Genomic DNA, 25,348 nt, shown 5'->3' with positions numbered 1-25,348 from the left:
CAGTGGGAGAGAAGCATCACCTGCACCTTTTTACTTTTGAAGGTAATTTTCAAAATCAGTAACTTGAAAGTCAGGCTCCTTTGTGTTTCATTGCCATCTTTTTTGCTTTGAGGTCAAAGAGGCAAACAGCTGTGGCAAAAGAATCCAAGCAACTAGCTTGGTAGCTCATCATGGGGAAAAAATGGATTGTGGCAAGGCATCTGTAAAATTTCCCTAAGGCCACCATGGTAGCTTAAAAATGAAATATAGTGTAGTAGCCTCTGAGTGATCATTCAAATGAGGCTAACAGAAAGATTGCCATTTATAACAAGAACAGCAAACAACAACCAAAAAAATATAGATGCTTCAACAGACACATGCTTACCTAGATTGTATTTGGTCACCCCCAGCAGAGAGGCGAGAAAGCCTTTTAGCACTCATAAAAGTGAGAGACAAACAGCAGTGTCTGGAGCCAAGTGCTTCATGGACGGAGTCAATGTGTGAAACACCCCTCACCAGGGCAGCCAGTGCTCCCATTTCCCAACCTGAAATATGCCTGTAACTGCGGGGTGAGCAGACTGCCAGCCCTGCTGCTCCTTTGTGCGCAGAAGGATGATGGGTTTATGATGCAAATGAAGAGTGACTTGAAAACCACTACAGCAATGTTGCTCATGACCACCTGCACTGCTTTTTACTCCTCTGAGACCTAGGGTCTCCTTGTTGGAAAATATATTAATATTTACTGCAGTTTTGGTGACTATCACAAGGTACCTGCTCCTCTGCAGAGATTCGCTGTGTGGAGCAACATAGCCAAAGGAGGCTAAGGGGAAAAAGGCAGAGAGAAACGAGTGCTTATCTATACCAAAGCTGTAACGTATCTAAAATTTAGTGAAATTACTCATCTTGTTCAGTGAGAAGGATTCTCCTTCTTTCCTCATAAATAGAAGACCATGGACTAGGCAGAAAACTGCTAAGAGTGACACAAATTGCACAGTGTGGTATTTTGACCTTGCTGTGGCTTTAGCACAGTCACACCATGAAAGCACAACAGTTTGGGTATTGTCAGAAGTGCTACAGAGCATCTGCAGGCAGTGCCGTCATGAGCAGGAGCCGTGAGCCGGTGCTGCCCGGAGGGCTGGAGCGCCTCGCAGGGCTGGGGCTGCGGCGGGGCCTTTCCCAACGCTCCTCCGTGAGACGCTGCCTGCAGAGCTGGTCTTGAGGCCGGGCGCTTTGCAACCACACAGACACTGCAGAGCACTTGTTGGTGCTGAGCTCGCAGTGCCTGGAGGTTTGCTGATACCAGAATAACACTGTAGTAATGCCTCGCCAGCCTACAACCTTATAGCTGAGATCAGCTATGATTTCAGGCCCCTACCACTGAAAGGCATGTAGCGTTATTGGCATTAATGATTTCTGAAATGTAGCAAATCTTACCGTTAAGAGAGGATCTTTAGCAGACTATTGATTATGCAATGTTCTAAAGAAAGTAAATGCCTCTGTTCAATTTATCCTAACTTTCTTATTGACAGCTAGAGCTTTTTTGCTATTTACCAGATGTTGCCTTTCAGCTAACAATCTCCTATACCAGGATGAAGAAAAGTTATTGTTGAATTTCAAATTAAAAATAAAACCTGAAAACAGAAAGAGTTATACAAACAGTTATACAAACAAGTCAGAAAAAAAATGCTTTTCCTAAATGACAGTGCTTATTGTTAGGCACATGCTAAATGAAGCAACCTTTACAAGACCTTTCTAATGCACTACAAAACAGGACTGACTGTATGAAGGAAAAAAAATATCTTGCCTCAAATTTGACTCTCTTGCTTTGAATAAAGAAGCTTCCTTTAGAGCAAATAGGAATCCTATCTCAAAGCCTCTCTCTGAACTAGTTATCATTAGGATTTCTTCAAGATGAAATTAATTTTTGCCCATAAAGAATCTCATCTTTTAATAGTTCAAGTCTGACATTGCTTGCTTTAGATGCCAGCATCAGCAGAATAGTTCCTCCATGCTGACTGAGGCCAAAAGCTTGACAGCTCATCACTGACTCACTCAGAGGCAGAGCAGGTCAGGTTTCTTTTGGTGAAACAGACCTTGAAGTTTCAAATGTTATATTGTTGAGCACATAATATTTTGTGTCATTTCCATTCTTTGTGCCCAAGGTTACTTCCAAGGGAATCTCATCCATATTCTTGACAGGTCCATCCCAAAGCCAGACTTCTGCAGCTAGCTGCCCGAAGGCACTAGGGAAGCCCCCAGCAAGGCCAGTTTTGCCACGTAGTCTCCAGGTTTGGAGAGCTTTTGTTCAACTGGCAAGATGATCCTTTTGGGGTTCTTAACTGAACTGTTTGCAACTAGGACCAAACCATATATATATAAATCTAGTGAGGCAGAAACTCTTGTTGGCTTCAATTCACCTTTAACTCACTGAACCTCAGCTCTGACAAAGCAGAAATTACTGTGAAATGCACAGAGTATGATGCGAAGAAGTACAATTCTGCAAGTGATAAGAAAGTCAGAGATTGAGAAGAGCAGGAAAGAAGATGACAAAGGAAAATAAAACAAGCAGGAAGCAAGAATAAGAAATTTTAAGAATTCTTAAGAAATGATATTTTGATTGACAGTGAGCAGGTAATAGTCTGAAATTATGGAGTAGTGCATTGAAGATAATAAGAAAGAGATTTGGGGTGTATTTTCACTTGGCTGATTTCCTTCTGGTGGATTCAATATAAACCTGCAATTTTACATCCCATTATGTAATCTGAAGTTTTCAAACCTATGTAGTTGCTTCTGAGTGTGGATGTGTTTGGAAGGTAAAAATTTTGATTTATGCTGCAGTGGTGGCACAGGAGCAAAATGATATCCAAGGCAAACCTTGAAGAGTTAAGGAAGATTTTTTTTTTAATCTTTGTTTGTAGAAAAAACAAATAAAAGGTTTAAAAAGAAAGGCAGTGCCTGCAGGCAGTGGAATCTTCTGAGTCTGCACACAGTGCTGCCTTGTGCATGGATGAAGACAGCCTGAAACGCTCACACTGAGAAGGCACAAACTGCCCCTATTCATGCACAGCCTGGCTCTGCTAGGGTAAACACGGGCACTGTTAACTGTTTCAGCACCCAGTGAGATATCAGGAGAAGCGGGGTAACTTGTATGCTCTATTTATCTGAATGATTTTACCACTTGAACAGGAATGCAGGTTAGGGAAAAAAAAAAAAAAAAAGTAACATTCTCTCATGGGCTTCATTAGCAGGGCCACTGGTTAAATTCTTGGCAGCGGTGCTGGAGGATGATAGAAGAGCCAAGTATTCACTATCCAACCTGCTTTTACTCTGAGAAACTAAGAATCTCTCTATAAATAGAGAATTCTATTCCAAAAGGTGGAAGTCAATACCCAACTGAGTCTCTCTTTCTTCTGTCTTCTGCTTTCTTTTTACTCACTTGTCAAGAACTGGCCACAAGTCTTCCTACATATGAAACAGGGAAGTCTTGAGGGAGAATAAGTGATTTAAAAGACTGAGAACCTCTCAAACCTTTCAAAATGCTACTCAGACCTCCCATAAAGGGATAACTCAGAGGCTGCAGTGTTTGGCAGATTTGGGAAACTGTCACGTTAGCAGCCAGGAGGCTGGATGCAGATGTGCTGCCTGCAGCATCATTTGGTAGCATCACCTACATCAGATCTCCATCCTTTTACCTTGCAGGTGTAGCTTGAGTCTGTACATGGTCAAACCTTATATCACAGGTAGGTCAACAGCAAAAGTTAACCCCAACTGAATCCCCAAAATTTTAAGCTAAAGTTAACCTAATACCTAATTCAAACTTAATAGGTTTGATACAAGCTAACTGACAATACCCGTTAGTTAATTGATGGCCTGCATGAAAGAGATTTAACTCAAAGACCACAACGACATCTAACAGTCTGCAAGAGGATCCTTTATGGAAGGAAATAGGAAATCAGTAGAGAGGATAAACACATGAAATATTGATACTTGAGCCAGCAGTATCTCATGTAGGTAGCTCCTTTACTATTAGCAAAGGGACAGCACAGTTTTCTGTTGGCTGAGTCCCATAATTTGCATGTCAGTGGAATTGATGCTGTAGTGCCAATACTCTGTTTACAAATATAGTATAGTAAGATTCAGATGATTCCTTTCTGGTTTTTCTTTGCTTAAAGAAGGGAATAAAGTATTTTCCTTATCCATAAATACTCCACATAGGGAGCAGAACTATTCACCTTTGAGTTTTCCAGACTGGGCAAAATGAATGAGATCTAGTTACAAACTCAATTTTAAAGAAACAGCCACCAGGAAAACAAAGAGGACTTTTTTTTGCTCAGGGCAGTGTTATTAAACAGAATAAGATATTGAAAGTACTGATAAGAACAGCCAGCAAAAATTGTTTTAAAAAAGGGGAGAAGAACTTAAAAGAAAAATGTGAACTACTCACAGATAGAGATGGACCCTCTTACTTCTTAAGCTTTTGTGTCCCCTCTATAACATTTAAGCAGCAAATAATCTTTGCTCTAGCTCACATACACATTAAAACAAACTGGAGGCACATCTTAGAGCAGAAATTAGTGCTCTGGTACAATAGCTATCAGGCTAATATTTTTTTTTTCAAATGAATAGTTGTATTGTCTTCAGTAAGAATCATCACATGCATATCCAGCTGCTATGAGATCATTTTGTTCCAGACTATACATATTCTAGAGGCCTTTGTGATATTATGAAATGTAACCAAAAGCTATTGTCAAACTGCATGCATCTTCCACCTCTTAAAAAATGTTATGCTAATAAAGCCATAATTATTTAAAAAATACAGTTTGCAAGGTACTGCTTTTTGCTGTCTTCCCCAAATTCTAATTTTATTCTAATCTAACCTCTGTAAAACCAAATTAGTTAAGACCATGTTTCTAATACGAATATTTGGTCTTTCTTTCTGAAAGAACAATGGGCTGAATTCACTGTGTTATAAATGAAGTTGTTTGACATAATCCAAGTATGGAATATCTCAAACTAGATAAAAGAATGAGTGCTTGTAGGCTTTTGTGCTTTATTAAAAAAAATACAAAAAAATTAAAGAGGGTTAGTAGTAAAAAAGCAAGCAAAATAAAAGCCTTTCCTTTTTGTAGTCTACCAGTTTAATTTATAATACTGTTGCTAGCACTTTGATTAAATGGTTTAAATTGAGGGTTCTATAATTGACAGGTCAGATTTCCAGTAGAAAAACAAACATCTTGGCCAGGCTAATAACAACTTCTACTTTCCACTAGTAAAAAGCTGTGAAGCAAAACTCAGACGAAACTCAGAAGTCTTCTATGTCTCCTTGGAAGAAGCTGGGACAGTGCTGACTTCCAGCCCTTCCAGGCACGTGGCCCCTGGCACTTCGGGTGATTCAGTGAAGGGAACGTGTGGCAATGTGGCAGGGACCACAGTCTCAGCCCTGTGGTGCACATATTGATAGCTCCCGGTTGCTTCTGCCTCCATTTATACCCACCAAGAACCAAACATTGCAATTACCAATGTGCATCACAGACCAAGTAGGTTATCTTGTTTTTCGGGGCTTAAAAACAGGATGCAGCTTTCCTCCTGGTATGTTGGTGAACGTTTAGCCCTCCACAGGGGGAATGATTTCTTTAGTAGGGATGCCTGGATGTCTTGGAGCATCTTGGACCATGCTTTTTACTTCAGTTTCCTCTTCATTGCAAAATGCGCCTTGCTTTTGATAAGAATGGTAGAATTTGTCATCTGCTAAGCATAGGTCTTGAATGGCTATATCAGGTGCAAAAGAGTAGTGAAAAAGTAAAGTTCCTGAACCATGAGGAAGTGCAGGTAGGAGACTGTTAATTTTTTCATGCTTAACAGATTCTTCACATTCACTTTAGCAGAGCTTTGTGGGGAAAGCAAGCTTGGGGGAAAAAAAAAAAAGGAGAGAGAAGTTATCACAGAAAATCTTTGGTATATCTTTTCTCTTAATTACATTTCTCAAATCTACTATTGTGTCTCTAGTCTTCAAAAAAAGAAGTATAGTCTCAAAGATAAGACATTAAGAACGTAGGATACAGAAGATGTCCTTTAGATCCCAATATCCATTTGTAATCTGGGCAAATCACTAGGTCTAGGTTCTCATTAAAAACATAGGTAAACCTGCTTCTAGAAGGTAACTAAACTTACAGATATGCTGCCTTTCAGAACAGAGGCAATGCATAATCATCTCATCTGTATGTGGTATAATCTCAGTGAAGCAACGGGATTCCCAAAGGCAGCTACATGGGCTTCTACTCAGTACTGCCCTGCTCGGCTTCTAGAAATGCTGCTCTACTGACTGTAAAACACAGATGTCTGAGGAAAGACCCTTAGAAATCAACAAGTGGAGAAGAAAGCAGAGCTATATGAGTGAGAAATGTAGAAACAAATACTTCTTCTGCTTAACCTCACCTACTGAGACTACTCTTATTTAATTAGTTGACAATTTGCTTAAGTAAGTGACTCAGGTGGGTATTTCCTATCCTGGTGAAACAAAAGAAACCCACAGCTTTCCACCATGGAAGAAGTAGGACTAGAACATATATACTAAATGAAGCTTGAATTCAATCCTGGGGTTAGAGCAGTGCATTTAAACTCTTGGAATGCCACAAGCATGCTATCATGGTCCCAGCACACAGATTAACATCATGCAGTTTCTCATGAAAAGATGTAGAACATGTGTAGACCATCTACACTGTCTTTAGGATCCAGTCCCACAGCTGGAACATCAGCTATGGAAGCTTACATCTGGATCCCAATAATAGAACAGGGATTGGTCAAGACAAAGAAGTTATTCCAAGGCTGAAATATTTAAGGATGGATATATCTATTTTATCTTGGAAAGGGTAAAATAAGAGATTTTTTTCTAACTGGAAATTATTTTTCAGTAGGTTACTTTTGACCTACATAATGATCAGATGTTCGATAGAGGTCACGAAATATGATCTCATTGGAGCTACTGCATTTAAAAACAGAGATTTTGTTTGTTTGTTTGTTTTTTGTCTTTATGGGATCCGAGCTGGGGAAATAGGCGATAATGTACCAACAGTTTACATACCTGGGATGGAATGGGATGGGAGTTTACATCCCCTCTCTCACAATCTATTCTAGCTCTCTTCTTTTAATCACCGTCTTCTGTATGTTTCTCTATTTTATGTAAAAGAATTAAGTCCTTGACAAAAACATTTCTAAATCTCCATCTATCAATCCATTAAATGTCCTCATGTTAAAAAAGAAAAATCATACAGAATTGGTTTCAAAAGAAAAAGAAATGGCTTATAACAAGCCATCACACAAAACATAAGAAAAGCAAACTTCAAGAAAATTTCAGAAGGCAGAGCAGCAATCCCAAAAGTGGGAAGAAAAACAATACAGTGCCCCGTCTTTAACAAAAGGAATCATTTATCATGCCACCTAAATGCATTAATAAGCCATACTTGTGTCACAAGCACTTTATCAAGCTGCTACAGCCATGCAAACATGCTAATATAGGATTAGTTTAGCCAATTAAGAGAACAAATTAGAACAAAAAGATGTCTTGTGTGTCCAATTGCTATGGAGGTCCAGGACAGGAGTGAGATATAGTTGTAAAGAATGCTCTTCCAGAAGCAGGGAAAATAAATAAATAAATAAGGCAAGATTAAATTAGACACAAAGAAGCTCCCAGTGAATACAAGCTAGAGAAGCCTCCACCACATAAGCAGAAGGGTGCATTTCCAAGTATATGCTTATTAATCTTCAAATTCTACCTTTTCCAATAACTTATTCATTTATTTATTTATGTCTATAGGATGAGCATATTTATATTGTGGAAGCATTTCAAAAGAGAAGCAAATTGCACCACTCAGAGTTACAAAGCATTTAGTCTGAGAGGAAATAGTTGTCCTTCACAGAGCTTGCACACAGCCATTGCAGACTGCAAAGCCGGAAGCACCCAATAGTCAAGGAAATCGGGGACTTTTCCTGTCCTAGTGTGGTCTTGCATCTAAACCACCAAAAAGTCACAATTTTACTTCCCCAAGCAATTTTCATTATTCCTTCTTTTAAAAAGTGCTTCCTCCCATTCTGCTGTTCCTGTATCTTTCTCAGGTCCTTGAATCACTGTCCATGCTGTGACTGAAAAGGTAGCTCAGAGAAACAATTTAGATGGCAACATGATAGAGAAACAGGAGGGGAGATTTTTATTTCCATTCTTTATAAATAGTGTCAGCTAAAAAAGAATTGTTCTATCAAAATGTGGAGAGAGGAATATATATTTGAGCAAAAACAGGCACCACAGTGAGGAGAATTTGTTTTCATTTTGTCTCTTCAGTAGTTGAATGTAATCAAACAACATGAGGTCTATTAGGAACTTGCAAAGAAGGCACAGATCCTCTATCTTCAGAAATGACTGACCACTTTACAAAATGATTTTAAAAACTTAGATAGTTAAGCACATCCTAAACATAATCACATACTTATAGTTCTGTGCTTAAAGAATATTGTTTTACTAGTACCTAATTTCTGATTAAAAATCAGAAAAAAAGAACTCAGGTGCATACCTATTCAGATTAAGCTGTTTTTGATTGAACTTGTTATAGGTTTAAATGATGAAATGCTGCTTATACGAGCAGATATAAAGATTAAACATATTAAATCCAGAATCCACAAATAAAAGAAAACTAGACTCATTTGCAGAAGGTATACTAAGTTTTTTAGAGACAGGGTAAGACTTTAGAGACAGAAGTAAAACTATCTCAACTACAATCACTGCTAATTTCAAAGGACAAATGCATATGATTTTGCTTCTGCCAATACTACTTTAATTGTAATGAATTCAATCCCTTAGCATGTGTCTACACTTCAGTCTGCTGCCCAGTGTAAATAGGAGTCTCCTTGCTTGCCAAGAACAGCCTGTCTACTCTAGTCAAGAAGTGGGGCAAATAAGTTACATTGCTACTCCTAGGCATTTTCCAGTCTCCAGCCTGCTTGTAACAACCTCAGACTTTACTGTGGCACACTGCTGTCTGCAGTGTTGACATACTTTCCTTTCAATAACTTGGACAGCAAGAAACCATCAGCAAAACACGACATCGTTCTCAAATAGAGCTTCAGAACTGTGAGTTGCTAGTGAATAGCAGTCTCTGTGAGAGCAACGTAATTTAAAATCAGTGTACAGAGCCCCTGTGATTAATATTCATGCTACATATCCCAGGATAAATAGGAGATGCCAGCCTTATCCAAAGCCCTCTGAAATTGATGGAAATCATTGACTGCAATGGTCTCTGGATCAAGCCCCAAGTGTCCAAGTTTTTTTTATCTTAAAAAAAAAAGGAAGGAATTCACTCTCCACATTTTTCAGTCCCTCACATTTATTGTTAGTAAATATCTCTGTCAAAATAATGCCTTCCTCTGCAATGGGACTCTCGCCGAAGGCAGCAGGAGTTAAATATACAGAGACCAAAGATGTAATTTTAATGTAAAACTAATAATAAAGTGGAACGAAACTTGATTTTGAAACAACACAAGATACGGTTTAGTGAGAAAGCAAATCTTTCTTCTTAAAAGTACAAAATAATTCAGGTTTTGTATATCTCAGGTTAAAAAAGGGAATTTTCAGTGAGGCGCATTAAACCTCCAATGTGTACATTAAAAAAACACTCATGTAAATCTAACATCATTATAACCATCTTCTTTAAACACTTCAATTACAGTCTTCAAGGGTAAGTACACAAATGGTAAATTAAATATGGCCATTTAAATTATTTTATGCAAAGCAAAGATTTTTGTCTACTTATTAAAGGAATTTAATAATATTTCTAGGTGTTCTAGTTAAATGTGGATTGGCAATGTATTAAAGAATAAAATCTCATTTATTTTTATATCACCTTATAAATTTTCAAAAGTCCAAGCTCTCTCACCACAGTATACAGTAATGGGATTAAAACTACTTTCAAATACTTTCCACCACATCTGTTACATTAAACATCTTGCAGAAAACACAATGTCTATATAGCCATTTTACAGTGATTATCAAAAACTATCATGGAATTAAAGTGGATTGATATGGACAACAAAATGCTAGCACCAGACAAAACATCATGATTTAAAACTCAGTGCTGGCTATCCTGATCTTCCTTTCTTTCGTTTTAATAACTAAAGAGAACTTATTTTCCAGAGCATGGCTGTTAAATGCAAACTGGTTTCCAGAAGAGTTTTCAATAATTGGCTTCTTTTGCTTGCATTTTGTTTCAAGAGGGAAAATATGAAGTTTAAAAAAAAAAAAAAGCAAAGAAATAAAAGAAAATATCTTGGAAATGAAAAGTCCTACTGTCAGTTAGCAGTGAGTCCCTACAGAGGCAAAAGTAGACATTTCACGGCGGATGGTACTGAAAGGGGAGAGCTCTAGTTCCGTGGTATATTCGTTGTCATTGTCATCACTTGTCACCGTTGAAGATTTCTGGATGCACTCATCGCAGCAGCAGCAACAACACTCCATAAAGGCCCGGCTAAAAGGTTTGCAGAGGCAGAACAGGAGAACGGGGGTAACACAGGACTTAAAGAACAAAAGGAACTGACTAATGAGATGGAGGAGATCCATAGTCTGCCGCGAAACGCCCGTGGACATGTAGGCAGTCACAATGTTGCAGATGTTTTCAGGAATGATGCAAAACCCATATAAAATGGTCAAAGCCACCACTGTGCAATTCATCTGACTTTCCAGCTGGATCTGCCGCTTGTTCCCTCTTGTGCAAGCCTTTTCCGCCCTCCTGATTTTCCTTGCTGTTACCAGGGAGCAAGTGATAGTGAAAAGGGTAGGCAAACAGAAGTAGCAGCCAAAGTACCACCAGAGTCTTGCCCCATCATAGGTGAGAGCCAACACATAGATGGTATCGGGTAGTGCGGTGGAGATCTTCACAACACACCGCTCCGCGGGCGGGCTGCCGCTGTACTCGGGGTCTTCCTTGGCGAGCTGGCGCAGCACAACCTCCGGCAGCGCCAGGAGCAGCGCCCCCACCCAGATCACGGCCAGCTTGGCAGTCGTCGATGTGCAGTTTTCAATCATCTCATAGTACATCTGCACATTGGTGGCAGCACGAAAGCGGTCTATGCAGAGGGCACACAGTGTGAATGTGGTGACCCCAAGAGAGGCTACCTGTAAAGGAGAAAAGAGAGCACATCTTAGCATAGTCTGAAACAGTCAAGACAGAGGGAAGCTTCAAGGCTACAGTCTTGGTGGTATTCTTCCCTGATGCCCAGCAAATTATTTCAGGGGCAGTGGGAAAACTTCATCAAAATTTCTCCTTCAGAAGTTCATGGTCCGCTGTTAGGACAGTCTTCTCCAAAATGGAAGACGAAGGTCTGAATTCCCTCGGGCAGAAGAGATAATTAATTCCTTAGACACTTGCTACTGAGCTGTTCTCCGAACAGAGGGATGTACTCTTTCAAAGTTAAAGGGAGCTTCATTAGTGCTCTGAAATCCCTGGTAGTCTAGTGTCTTGAATGACGGAGGCAAAGAGAAACCTAGCTTATGGGTATAAGTTTAGGAGACAATTAAGCACCATGCTACTTAGCCCATCAAAAGCAAGAGGGATCACAATCAGACCTTCTCTTCAAAATTTTGTTGAACTACCTCCTAGCATAGGTCTCCACAAAATAAATTCTTCTGTTGTTCTGCCTCCAAATATTTATTTCAACTTCTTAGAATCATAGAAAGCTCAAGGTTGGAAGGGACCTCTAGAGATCATCTAGTCCAACCCCCTGCACACGCAGGGTCACCAAGAGCACGTGGCACAGGACTGCGTCCAAGCGGGTTTTGAAGAATTTTTACCAGAGTCACATTTGACCATGTGTAACAACATCTAGGCTAGGTTTTGCCTGGCTAAGGCATTTCCTTAGGACCCAATCCAAAGTGCCTCAATAACTTGGAGAATCGTTACAGGGCACCATAAAATTGTGACATTTTAGTTTTTTCTATTAATCTGTTTTTAGGGATGTAAAGGTGTTCACTGTGGAAGTCCCTTAAGCAGCATCTATCTTCTTGTTAATGCCTTTCAAAACTTGGTGTCATCCTCTCCTGGAAATTCACAAAAGTATCAATATGACTCTGAGGGAAGAAAACTGGGAAACTGAACTGTATTCAAAATGAAATTCTCCCTTGCCCCATTTTTCTGAGGGCTAATTTTCAGAAAGATCAGTTCCATCACAGGGTTTAGAAATAAAAGTCTAAGGGGGAGAGATGCAAAAATCTTCCCTCAATAGAAATTCTAACTTATGCCCATCTAAATCATTTATTAGCTGTGCAAGGGACCATAATGTCAAAACCCTAAGTGCCTGCAAAATGTAAGATCCTTCGGTGTGAAGAGTTCACTGAATGGAGCAAGCTCTGACAATTCTTGCTATGGACTTGGGCTCGTAAGTGAAATGTTGATGGGATGAAGGCTTCCTGTGCTCTGAGTTCAAAGGGACTCTATCTGAAATCTTCCAAAAGCCTGTGCAAAAACACTCTTGATAATTACACTTTAATAATGTATCTTTAGAATGTCATCTGGAAAAAAAAAATCACAGGAAAATCTAGGCTTAATTACATAGGAAACAGTCTAGTAGAAGAGTTTACTGCAGACTAGGATAAATAGCAGAACTTTCATCGTTTAAATGATTTAAAGATGGATTGGGCAGAGCTCTCAATTATATACTGCAAGGAGAAAGTACAAAGCAATGGATATGCTTTCTAGCTTTAATAACCATAATCATACACACAAACAAATATCTTGTACTGTCATGAAGGGTAATTTCCTATAATTTTATCCTGTTTATAATTAAACTTCCTAAAAACAAATTTGCAAGAAGACTATATACATTTTGGCCTAATCCTATTTCCAATAAATTCAACTTCAATTCAAATTCAAAGCAGAACTCCCATTAACTTCAACTGGAGAAAGATTAGGCTTTCTGTTGCATTCTAATTCGTGTACTTTCTTGTTTTTTTAGGCTGCTTAAAATGTGTTGATGCAATAAAAAGAATCTCGTTAAGTAACATTCCTGATAACTTTAAAGAATGCTTACTTTTTATCATGAATTAGCCATGTGCCTATGCGGTTAACTTGTAAATTTAGGATGATGTTAAGCAGTTCACTGTAATTATTGCTTACTCAGATTTGATGTGCTATGATATATTTTAAAAAATTGATTGGTACATTTCAAAAATGTATCCTAATTTCCAACATTATTTTGAAAAATTCTTGTTTATGCAGCTCCTAGAAAAAGTTCTGCAAAGATAGATAGTGCAATTATGCACAATTATATAAATGTATCATTAATTTTGTCCTTCAATATTTAATAGCCATATCAGATTGCTAGAATTGAATATCACTGAAAAATATTAGGCACTTGGGATTAAAACTGTCAGGCATCGGCTTAGCTGGGTAATTCTGTGAAACAGTTCCCTACAAGATGGAATGAGCAAGATGCAATCTCTTATTAATTAACCTGCAACAGAAAGAATAATTGATGTTGTCAAGGCAGTAATGCAAATATTTTTAATAGGCAAGCCTATTAATTTAGGGTGATAAACTGTCTAATAAGGTTCAAAGAAAGGTTGGTAAATACCAGTAAAAAATAAAAACTACTCAAAAAAAGAGAGTTAAGAGGAAATCTTAAAGAACAATCTTAAACCTAGCTAATAAAAGATAATTTTCATATATCACTGCTGATAGTCAAACTGTTAAATTTAAGTCTAGTGATTTTGTTTTCAAAACATTTAAATGTGTGTGAAGTCTTTCAATTCCTCAGAGTGACAGCAAAACCTTTAGCTAGAACATCCAACATGAATAATAAAACAGTCAAGGCTCAGCTCTCTGCAATTACAGGAGACAGGGAAATAATGGAGACTCAAAAATGAATAAGATCTGGGGAAAAAAAAAAAAAGAGTGAAACAGATGAAAATCTGAATTTTTCAAAATTCAAGATTTCCTTCTTTAGCTTTTATTCCAGTGTGGCAACATGAGCATCCTCCCTCTCCCGCCCCACCACTTTTATTGTTTTAGCATTCTGTTACAAACATCATGTTATTCAGTGGCTACGACATTAAAACTCTGCAGCTGTTAAGATCGGGACTAATGAAAGAAGACATGTCTACCATGAACAAACGTAACCTACGGGGTTCCTGTCACATTAATTGACCAACCACTTGGAGGTTTAAGATAGTGAAATAGAGCAAGAGGAAACAAATAAGAACAGTAGAAGTCAGCTATGAAAATTCTCCTGTGGGTTCACTGATAAAACAAGCTAAATAAAACCAAGGTTTCTCTGCAGTAGGCAGTGATTTCCTATTTTCTGTAGATTAACACAGTGAGTGATGGAATACTTTGCTTAAAGACAAAAAAAAAAGAAAAAAAAAAAGAAAACTTCAAAAGATAAATCTTTTTCCAAGTCTCCAGAATATAGATGAATAGCAATTTACTCCAGCCAACCTACTTACAGACATGAGAGTAACTTGAAGGTCCAATTACTTACCCCTTTTGCTTCTCCTGGGTGGCAGGAGGTTATTAATAGCCATCAAATCAATGGATCCTGCATAGGGCCCACGTGGGCAAGGACTGGGATAAAGGACAGATCCTAGAACATGGCAAACCTACATGGGGTATATTGGTGCTCTGTGAAATAACAGCAACAGCTCAGTAGTAGCTTCTCGTATACAGCTGCAGCCTTAATTCCAGCATCCATTTCTCTTATTTTCACTGACAAGCACTAGCAGAAAATGAGGAGGGACAAAAGGATTCAGGCCTAGCAGTTTTGAAACAGAAATCACTTAGATTTCTGATTTATTTCTGTATGGTCCCTAGGAAGATTCTCTTTCATTCATACCATTTGATGTCTTTCTCACACAGACACAAATTTCTAACTGAAAGTCTGCAGATCTGCTTCAAGGAGGTGGGTAAGCATCACCCACCATGTATTAATTTGGACATAGAACTTCTACTTTTGGGATTACTACCTATGGCACGTACAACTCAAAAAGACTGCTGTATTGTGCCATTCTTTTAATGTTGTTTTCCCTTTAAAAGCACTGACAGGGATTTTATTGGGCACTATGGTGTTCCTTCAAGACTCTGTATCAATCATTAGTTCACCAGCTGTTAATCAACTGTGTCAAAACTCATTTCAGGAACTGAGGCCATGGAAAGCAAGAGCAAACTCATGAACTGATCAGCTTGACTGCCTCAGCCTCCTCCCAGTCCTTCCAACATGTTCAATTCCCTTCCACGTGCTCTAACAACCACGGAAGTGTTCTCTGTCTCTCTCTGGCCTGTCCTACTTCTTGTCCTGGCCGAAGCCGTCTGGAAGTAGAGCCTCCAGCTGGGCAGGGCAGCCATGTAGGTTAAGTAGGGCAAGGAATGTCTCCAGAAATAAGACTCTGAATTCCTTAATTCTGTTTCACTAATACCTGCTTGACACGATGAAGATAGTGAAAACGGAAACAGAAACAAGATCAGAAGGGTGACTGGATGAAGTGGCTGTTTCTAATAGTGGAAAATGGATTTTTGAGGCTGGATTTTCTTAGATGACATGGCATCCTTCTTTTCTTTGTTATAAGGCAGGATGGGTATTCAAAACACTTCCCTGTTGTAATAGAAAAGATGGACAACAGAAAAGTTGAACATTGCAGAGGTTGCTGAACTGACTGTGAGCTCTCAGCAATAATCCACCAGACTCTTTCTCCCTCCTTCTGTTACACCATAAAAAAAAGGACTATAAAGTTATTGTTTTCCTGAGTCATTAAAGTCTATCACCTCATTATAACTACTCTATATTTGCGTCAAACTCCATATCCTTAGGGCATTTTCCATGCAACATACCATGGCAGATCTTGCATACTTGTTAAGTCTTGTCTAAGATAAACAAAGCTAGTGCAGGCTGCAGTTATTTTTCATGTGCTTCTCTATATTTACAGGAATGAGAATGAACTTTTGCAAAATAAAAGGTCATCTCATTGCAAACAGTTATTTAATTGTTTAATATAATGTACATTTCTAGCTTTAGTCCTTCCAATTAAAAAATATTTCTATTTCAAAAGAACAAAAATGTATAAATGTAATCTCTCTATATTTCTCACATGAAGCTCTATTAAAATATTTATTTCTGGCTTTGTGCATTAAAATAAGTAAAGCTTACCAAATAGTTAAATCGCTATTGTGGTGTGGCTGAAATAATTCAGTGGCTGGATGGTAGGGTCAGAGGAACCTTCTGATACTAGCAATCAGCTTAAGCATCTCAGAGAAAAAGATATCTTGCTTAAAGTAACTGGAAAGCAACATGATAACACAGGGATACTCCACAAGTGCATAAAACGTTTCCTTCTTGATGCTATCAATGTTCGTATCAGGGAGACACAAAGCAGGTGTGCTTTGTGTCTTTGTGATCATTCTGTATATCCTAGGAGTAATAATGTTCAGAATCAACTTTCTAGAGCTGCTTTTGAACTATGTTGGACAATAAAGCTACCCAGCCTGACAGGACCCTGGAAACAGTCATTAGGACACTGCACGAATATCCAAAGGGTTGGAAAAATCACAAAACTTAGAATGACTCCATTTTTAGTTCATTTTCCTGTTTCAAATCTGCAGTGGTACCATATAAGTATATAAAGCTTACTCTTTTTTGTTTTTTTCTTCCCTTTTTTTTTAATTTAAGAAATAAATGAGCAGCATTCTCCACTGAGGATCAAGTTCTCATCTCTGCACACAAGGGACTCTTACACTAATTCTTAATAGCACTACTGGTAATGTAACTTCCTCTTCCTCCTTTGTAGGAAAAAATCCTGTCATATGGAGACACCACAGCCCAATGCTGAGACTTTATTCCTTGGTGCTGGGAAAACAGATGATGCCTTTTTCCATACATATATATAACTTAAACACTACTGACCCAATTTTACTCCTAGTCTGACACAAATTCATTTCCATAGTGAAATGTTGCATGCAAAGTTGAAGCCAAGGGCAAAATTTTATGGACAATTAATAAACCCCTAAGGACAGGATTTGCAGCTGAAAGATTGACGGAACAGCAAACAGGGCCCCTACTGTAATCATGCAGCTAAAGGGCAAATATTTTTTAGCATTTCTTTTTTCAAAACCACTTTTTGAAATAATTATTTATTGCTTGCTGAAGATACTTTGCTCAGTTGGAGACATAGCTAGCCATTTGCCCAAGAAGCTTCCAGTGTGAAGCCTTGAAACATCATCTGGTCTGAGGATCTTAGTCTATTACCTAGTGGAGTTTCTGGAGGATCAGGAGCCTAATGCTGGCTGATTCAAAGAAACATAAAGAAGATACCACACTGCAAAAGACTCAGGGAATATATATGTATATATATATAATATACAGCTTTTAAAAGCTCCCATAAAGCATTTATTTGCTTCACTAAAGGGAAACTTCTTTTTTTATTAAAAAAAAAAAAGGATCTTCACTTACTGGTTTGGAGCTGGCAGTGAATGACCACTTTATCTGTGCTACTCTCCAAGTAAAAGAGAGAAAAGGGGAGTAAAAATACATCAAAATTGCCCTAAAATGAACAGCTCCAAGAAAAAAAAAAAGAGTAATTTGTATTCTAGGCCAAATCAATCCATATGCTTTCCATCAAGAATACTAATTGTGATAGCTTTCCCAAGCTGGAAGCTACCCACCAGAGACAAGAACGATGCTACAAACTTACTATCAAGAGTATGTACAGAAATGAAACCTCAGATTTCAGACCTTCACTGTTGGTCTGCTTCAGTCTCATACGGGTAATATGTTCCAGACAAAGCAATCACAAACTTTGTCTTTTTCTTTTTTGGGGGAGGCAGATATGAGAGAAGCAGAGGGGGAGGTGACATTTATTAGTCCTGAATGCTGGGTTGAGTATTATCATTTGACTTGACAAATTCTTGCACTCTGCTGGACTGCCTTAAGTACTTAAATACCTTAAATGAGCCTGCAAATGCCCTTGTTCTAGACCTTTTCCCAACTCTAAATTATTTTTCCATTATGAATAACTTGTCTTCGTCTGCTGCTGATATTTATTTACAGCTATCTTAGTCAAACTCATCAAGTTTCTAGCATAATCTCTAACAGCAGGATGTACACAACTCAAGCAAATTTCCTTTACAAGCCTGAAATATAGTTTCTAGCTGACACAATCCATTTTTCTCCTTAGGCAAACCACTGCAGGCCTTAAAAATATTACTTAACACCTTCTCTATTGGCTTCTAGCATTAAAATTAAAAATAAAAATACTGCATTGTAAGACCATTATATTTAACAACTGAAATATTTAGAGGCACAATAAAATTACTTATTTTTGTTTTGTTTCACACTTCTTTCCACAAAGGCCTAATTCAGAAAAATGCAAAGCATAAATCTATAGGTATGAAAGCAGAAACTATACCGTTCTGTATTCTTAGTTTTCTTCTAATTCTTTTGCTGAAAAGATGATTAAACATGTAGAAGCAAAGGATTCCATACTGGTAAGGTGGGTGGAAAGGGAATTGCTAAAACCACTGTTTTGGTACCATTGTTTATGCCCTATCTCCTCATTTTCAGCAATATTGAGGAAAAAAATTGAAAGACAACATACAGATAAACACTGTGCAGGTAAACACTACAAACATGGATGCCAAAAGTTAATCCTACAAATCATTTGCAGAAAACTGGCAAGATTTAAACAAGATGAGCAGAGGAATAAAAATATCAAACAGAAGCAGCTCTACACGCCCCAGGTAGAGTAATTGCCCCAATTTGTTCAAATTTCCTTCTCAATGAGTAGATTCAAATATTCTTTTCCAAAACAGTGTCATCACCAGGATCAAGTGAAACCCTTGGGGGAGACACTTTCCTCCACTTCCACAAACCATGTGTCTTTCCAGGTTTGTTCTCTAGCAGTTTTGCTCTCATCACTGTGACCTGTGACCAGGAAGCACAGAGAATGAGCTCGCTCATTTTTTTTCTCAAACATACACAGCAGTCCTTACAAAAGTATAATGAAGACAATAGTTTTAAAAGATCATTACATGTCATCAAACCATGACACTATATATGGCTGAAACGACTGTTTCATGTGCTTGGTCAAAACATATCTTTATTCTGTGTGAGAAAACTGCCCTTTAAACTAAATGCCAGAAAGAAGTACTACTGCTTGGAAGCTCAACCTTTACCTATGTAAACATACTTAAAAGATAATAGAAATCATTTTCACAAAAGTTCGTGCATATGTGTTATCCCTGATAGTAGATGCTTTATTAAAATTCTGCACAATGTCCATTAAACAAGACAAAAACAAACAAATATAAACAAGCAAACAAAAAAAACCCCAGAACAGGATAAAGGGGCTAAACTAAGAGCACTGAAGATTGTTTATTTTTATTACTTCAAAAGTTTAAATAGTACAAAGCAAGCTTGAGTTATGCTAAAATGACATCTTGCATCACCTGCTGTGGATAATCAGATGTTTCCTATTCCATAGTTCTGTGTAACTCAGAAAGTAAATAACAGTGTGATAGAGGAGGCCAATAAGGGTATCAGGTACTTGAGGGGCTATTTCTGGAATGGGATCTACAGCTCTGGGTGAGCCCCTTTAGCACAGTGTAAGGAGAGGCGGGCATCTCAAAGAAATAAAAAAAATCCATAACATGGAGCAGAGACACACCTAAAAGTTCAAAATGATGGGTTATCTTAAAGAAAACACTGACCCAGCTTCAAACCTGTCTGTCAAACCTGCTTGCTTGTTTTCCACCAAAGCCTGTAAGCTTTGCCTCAAGAGTGGTGCCTACAACTTTCCTCTCAAGAAACTAAGATTTCATCCTTTCCTCCCTGTGTGTGGAGGAGGTGAGCCCGACCAGGTGAATTTTGAGTGAGGAAGAAGGCAGCGTAGGGCTCTGCCCACTGCTGCGGACAATCCTGGACACAGCGGCTGCTCACGGAGCAGATTCATGGCATGATCCACCGCTGCCCTGGTCCTGCCGGCACCAGGATCACTCTGTCACGCTTAAGAGGTCAGAAAGATGCCCAGGAGGTGACGCCTTTGTTCCCACTCCCTTCATGTCCCTGTAGGGTCAAATGCAGGTTTTGGGACAAAGTCCTCTCACCAAGCTCAGGTGTGCTGTGGTGCGACACCCTGCACTGCTGGTGATGAATGTGTCACTTACAGCTTCCACAGAGAGGGGAAACACAGCTTTCTACTCACTGTTCCCAGGGTGATGTATACGTTTTATATATACGAGAGTTGTATTTAATGATTGACAAATGAAAAAAAACATGCAATTCTCAGAGCACGATGTAACCCCAAGGCTATATCTTTTCAGATGAGTACCTTAACTACAATTAATTAAACCTCCTGGGGGAAGAGGGAATGCTTAACTTCGGGATTCTGGTGAAACTTAAGCTTGAAACAAGCATCATGCTACTGGTTCATCACGACTGCATTGGTGCCAGTCTTCAGAAACTTTAAAAGCAAAAAAGAACCACCAGAATTAAAAGGAGCAGGGGGAATTGGCAGCAGCTGAATTTATGTTTTCAGTATTTCAGTTTCGAATTTTGGCAACTGTGTTTCACACAATCTACTTTCACGATTCAGTGATGAAAGTGTAAATTCCAGAGCATCTGTATACTGGGCAATCCTAAAGATATCCTCTCTTTTTATAGGGCCAAAATATTTACAAACTAGAGTAGTTAAAATGAAATGTAGTTGTACATTAAGCCATCTGTTTATGTAGCTCTGAAAGATTCTCTTTCTTATCCCTTTAAATTAGTAATATTTTCATCAAAATATTAAGTTTTGTGCATTCTCCTTTAATTTATAAAGGCACCCCAACTAGTTTGGAAAAAAAAAAAAAAGACATGGCTGTGCAAACTATTTTCAATTACTGACCTTTAATTAGAATCAGCATTACAAAGGATTATTCCTATTTTGTATGTGGATCTACCAAGCGAGAGTCAAGAAACGTGAAATGTCACCATACAAAAGTCCTAAAATACTTTAGCTGCACTATTTTTTTTTAACTGAAGTGGTTCACTTCAATATAAGCTGTAGCTACTTAATTTACTGGTTAACAAAGTAGTCATAGAACTGAATTCAAAAATGTTGAGAGCTGCTTGCTGAAGTTATTACCCCTAAGTATCTTAAACAAATATGTTTAAAAGTTGGCCACATGTTTTTTTCTTCTTAAACAGAAAACGAAAATAAAGTACACTCTGGGTTTCTCAAATCATGAAAGCAGCTTCCTTCTGCACACAAATTCATCTAGGTGGAGCATAGCTCCACCCCTTGTCCACCAGGAGCAGCATGCACCACATAGAAAAGAAAGTAATGACACCGACAACTACCTTAGCGGCAATGTGTGCCACAAGTATTTCTAAACACTTCCTTAAAAATATCAGCTGTCTGTACCAACGTGCTGTGAAAAGAGTTCTTCTCTGTATTAAAAAGGTTAATTGTTTCTATCTTGCCTAATATATCATTCTTAGGACCATTAATCAACAGCTTTCTAAGCTTTAAGTTAAAGCATAATACTGAACATAAGGTTTGAGGTCCACAGGAGAACTTGCCAGCATTGCAGGCTACGACCCTAACAGTAAGCCCCAGTGTCCAATTCCAGTAAGTAAATAGAGCAAACAACCTGTGCGCTGCTGGGCCAGCTGGCCAAGCTCTTCCTTGACAGAGCCTCTGCACAACTGCCAAGGAGCTACGGCTTAAATGTTTGTTTTGTTTTGTGTTGTTTTTAGGACAAACCAAATAAGTAAGTGTCATATTTGGATGCCAGAGTATAAGTTGACAGTACATATATCACACTGAGGGTCCTTTTCAGTATCTCTTTTTTAAAATCCATCCTCATTCATCCCCTCCTTCCCCTTCCTGAATCAGTTATATTCAGGGAAAACAAAAATTAAATAAAAAAAGAATACTTAAGATCTAATTCTGGAAGGATTCTTTGCCTTTCACGACTACAAGAAGCAGGAAAACTTTGGCGGAGCGGGCAGGAATGTTAGAGCCGCCCGCAATGAGTTTGAGGATACTGAAATCCAGGCGCTGCCGGTGCTGAAGCGGCCGCAGGATCCGCGCGTCCTGGGGCGCACGGGCCGGGGCGGGCAGCGCCCCCTCCAGGAGCGCCCGTCGAGCCGGGTAAGCGGCACCGGCCCGCGGGGCCAGCGGGGACCCACGCGGCTCGGATCCCTCTCCCCCAATTACCTCGATGTACGGGACGATTTTGCAGGAGAAGTCCTCGAGGAGCCACTTCTTGGTGAGCTCCTGGAAGATGACGAGTGGCAGGCAGAAGAAGACGATGAGGAAGTCCCAGAAGGCCAGGTTGGCGAGCAGGGAGTTGGAGATGCTCCGCATGTAGTAGTTGTGGCACACGATGCACATCACTGCCATGTTGCCCATGATGCCGATGCCGAAGATCACCACGGAGAGGCACATGACGGCGTAGGCGCCGTACGACTCCTCCGTGAGCGGGTAGAAGGGGTTGCGGAGCCGGGCGCGGCGCCCCGTGCCGTTGCCGCGGGCGCCCGCGCTCCCCTCGGCGGCGGAGCCGTTCAGCGGCAGCGGGCGCGGGCCGCCCGCGCTCCTCCCCGCCGCCGCCGCGCCCGCTCCGCGCCCGCTCCGCGCGCGGCGCCGCCCGGGCGCCACCGCCGTCCCGCGGGGCGCGCAGGTAGCGGCCGCCGCCGCCGCCCCCTCGCCGCTGCCGTCGGCGGAGCCGCCGAGGCCCCCGCGCCCCAGCTCCGCGCGCGGTGTCGGCGCCGGCAGCGAGCGGGCGGGCGGCCCCGGGGCGGCGGCGGCAGCCCAGGCGCCCAGGAGCTGGCAGAGCAGGGCGAGCGCAGCGCCGCGGGGCCGCATGGCTGCGCCGCGCCCGCACCACCGCCCCCGCTACAGGCAGCGCCCGCCGGGGCCCGCGGGGGCGGCCATGTCCGCCCGGCGGAGCGGGGCCGCCCCGGGCGCTGCTGCCTCCGGCTCCCGCTGCCGCCGGGAGCCGCCGCGGGAGCGGCCGGGCCGGGGCGCGGCGCGACGACGAAGAGGAGGGTGAGGAGGAGGAGGGAGGCTCTTCTCGCAGCCTCTCGGGGCAAAGCCGGCAAAGTTGTGTCACCGTCGCCGCCGCTCCGAGTTAATGTAGCGAGCGCGGCGCCGGGAGGACCCCCCTCGGGCGCTCCGCCCTTTCCCGGGCACCGCTGCCTGCCCGCTCACACCGCGCCTCGCGCTGCCTCTTCGCATCTTCCCGCCGCTGCGCGCACTTAGGGGCTGCGTGGGCGAGCAGAGCTCTCCGGTGGCAAACGCCTCCCCGCCCCGGCTCGCCGCAAGCCCTCGCGCCTCTTCTCCCAGCAGCTCGGAGAAGGCGGGTCGCTACACGCGGCTTAGGGTGTCTCAGAGCTTTGCAACTCTCGCCGGGATTAGCAACCTGCGCTGCGGCGGAGCACGCAGCAAAGTTGCTGCTCGCGGCGCTAGCGATGCCCGCGGGGGTCGCGGTAACGCGCCCGGCGGCTGCGCTGCCTCCTCCGCCCGCTCGCGTTGAGGCCAGGAGCGACGGCGAGGGCCGCTCTCCAGGCGGAGAGGCCGCTCGGCATGCGCGGCTCGGCCCGGCCCGGCACCGCCCGGCCCGGTTCGGCTCCGGCTCCGCGCGGCTCCGGGCCGCACTGCGCACGCGCCGCGGGGCCGGCGCTGCCCTCCCTGCCGGGCGCCGCGGGCCGGGGACACCCGGGGGCGATTTCAGCTTCGTGTCCCGCCGTCCGCGACCACAGCATCACCCCGCGGCTGAGCAGCCTGGGGCGCCGGCGGGGAGTTTCAGTCTTGTTGGGGGGCAATTCTGCTTCCCTTTCCATTTTTTTTTCTTTTTTTTTTTCCTCTTTGTAAAATATTTGTATGCTTTTGCTTCTTGGTTTTGTGCACCCGGGTGCATTTTCCAACTTGCTTCCCAGCTCTTGCTTCTCAGATTTTTCTTTAAGTCAAATGACTTCTTAGCTGACCTAAGTTGGGTACAGTAAATACTTCACCCTAAGTAGCCTTAAATTGTGGGGCTCTCCATCACTCTCATTTCCATTTTAAATATTTTTTATGTAGCTTATTTCCAAAAGGTTTGAATGTTTTATCTATATCCCATAAAGCTACTTGAGAGCCCATATATATATATCTTTCCTGAAACTCAGCCTGTGTGATCTAAAGGACAGAATGTCAATTGAGGCAACAGGAGCTCCCCCTGTCAGGGACTGAATTCAGGACCAAGTGCTGCAAGCTCCTTCCTTGGGGCCAGTCTTTAAAGGCTTGAGAGCTGGGCGGGAGCAGCACTGGCAGGGTAGGTCTTTTCTGTAGGTCTTTTCTGTATTACTAGTCACCAGAGAAAACCGTGTAAACCTACAGCGGTAGAAAGCACATCAAATATATCTATCACAGAGGGTTACATATATCCAATATGGTAAAAGATACAAGACTACTGCCATTGATTTTAAAAGGATTGAATCTAGTTTAGGGGTGAAAGGATCCTTTCATATGAATTGTTAATAACTTTATATATACCTATATATATAAGGCTGCGCGAGTTCACCTACCCGCCAGGAAGTTAGGCCTTTCCATGAAAGTATGCACTGGGTTTATACTATCAGTGAAGAAAGAACAGTGCCTTCTGAAAACCATCAATTACATATTAGTGTCCAAGGCGTGTGGTAGAAATTGCTCTCTGGAGATGCTTCTCTCTCCCTACATACCCTAGAAGGAGCTGTGAAAATTACTTCGGATGAGAAGTTTGACTTTTCAGTGGATAAAATTAGTGAGTACATCCAAATTAGCTGTAGTGCCGCTCCACTGGTTATGCAGAAAGACACAGGACAGCCCCAAAAGTTCTTCTGTTTCCTGAACCATCTCTCAGACATTCATGTGAGGTGTGATTGTGGGAAGCCTGAGGTGTTTCTAAACGTAGGAGAACTAGCGTAGTCATTTCGGCACTACTGTATTAAATAGCCCTTAATATAAATTAGGCCATTTTATTCTTATTCTTCCTTAGCAATATAAATGTAATCTGGTGACTCTAACTAAATAGTCAAGCTAATTATCAAGTTCGCAAATAAAGAACAAGTTTCATGTAATTAAGATATTTAGGGAAAAAAAATGACCAACAGGAAAATAAGAGAATGGTTAGTACATTTTACCTTTTTTTTTTCTTATTTTTTTCCCCATTTGATTCTTCTGAGCTCAGCTGGTGCATAAAAGGAGTTAATGATGATAATGAGCTTACATTTACTGCGCCTTTCTTCCTGAAGAGTCCCAAAGGGCATTACAAACAGATATGATAAATTCACTGCATGTTCTTAAAGGATACTGCGGAATATTTCTTTTGGCTTTTATATG

At 41.0% G+C, this 25,348-nt stretch overlaps 1 protein-coding gene across 1 annotated transcript; it reads right to left on the bottom strand.

Annotated features, from left to right (window-relative positions):
• Positions 1-10,306: 10,306 nt before the first annotated feature.
• Positions 10,307-22,852, bottom strand: GPR37 (G protein-coupled receptor 37). The gene is made up of 2 exons (XM_010225985.2): positions 22,205-22,852; positions 10,307-11,137 (listed from the first exon to the last, which is right to left on the bottom strand). The coding sequence occupies exons 1-2, from the start codon at positions 22,850-22,852 to the stop codon at positions 10,319-10,321; spliced, it is 1,467 nt and encodes a 488-aa protein (XP_010224287.2). The 3' UTR covers positions 10,307-10,318.
• Between the last annotated feature and the right edge of the window lie 2,496 nt (positions 22,853-25,348).

The sequence above is a fragment of the Tinamus guttatus genome, unplaced genomic scaffold (assembly GCF_059628265.1).
Source record: "Tinamus guttatus ecotype Peru unplaced genomic scaffold, ASM5962826v1 Tinamus_guttatus_pri_ptg000138l, whole genome shotgun sequence".
Taxonomy (NCBI): Eukaryota; Metazoa; Chordata; class Aves; order Tinamiformes; family Tinamidae; genus Tinamus; species Tinamus guttatus.
This window is presented reverse-complemented; position numbering and strand designations above follow the sequence as displayed.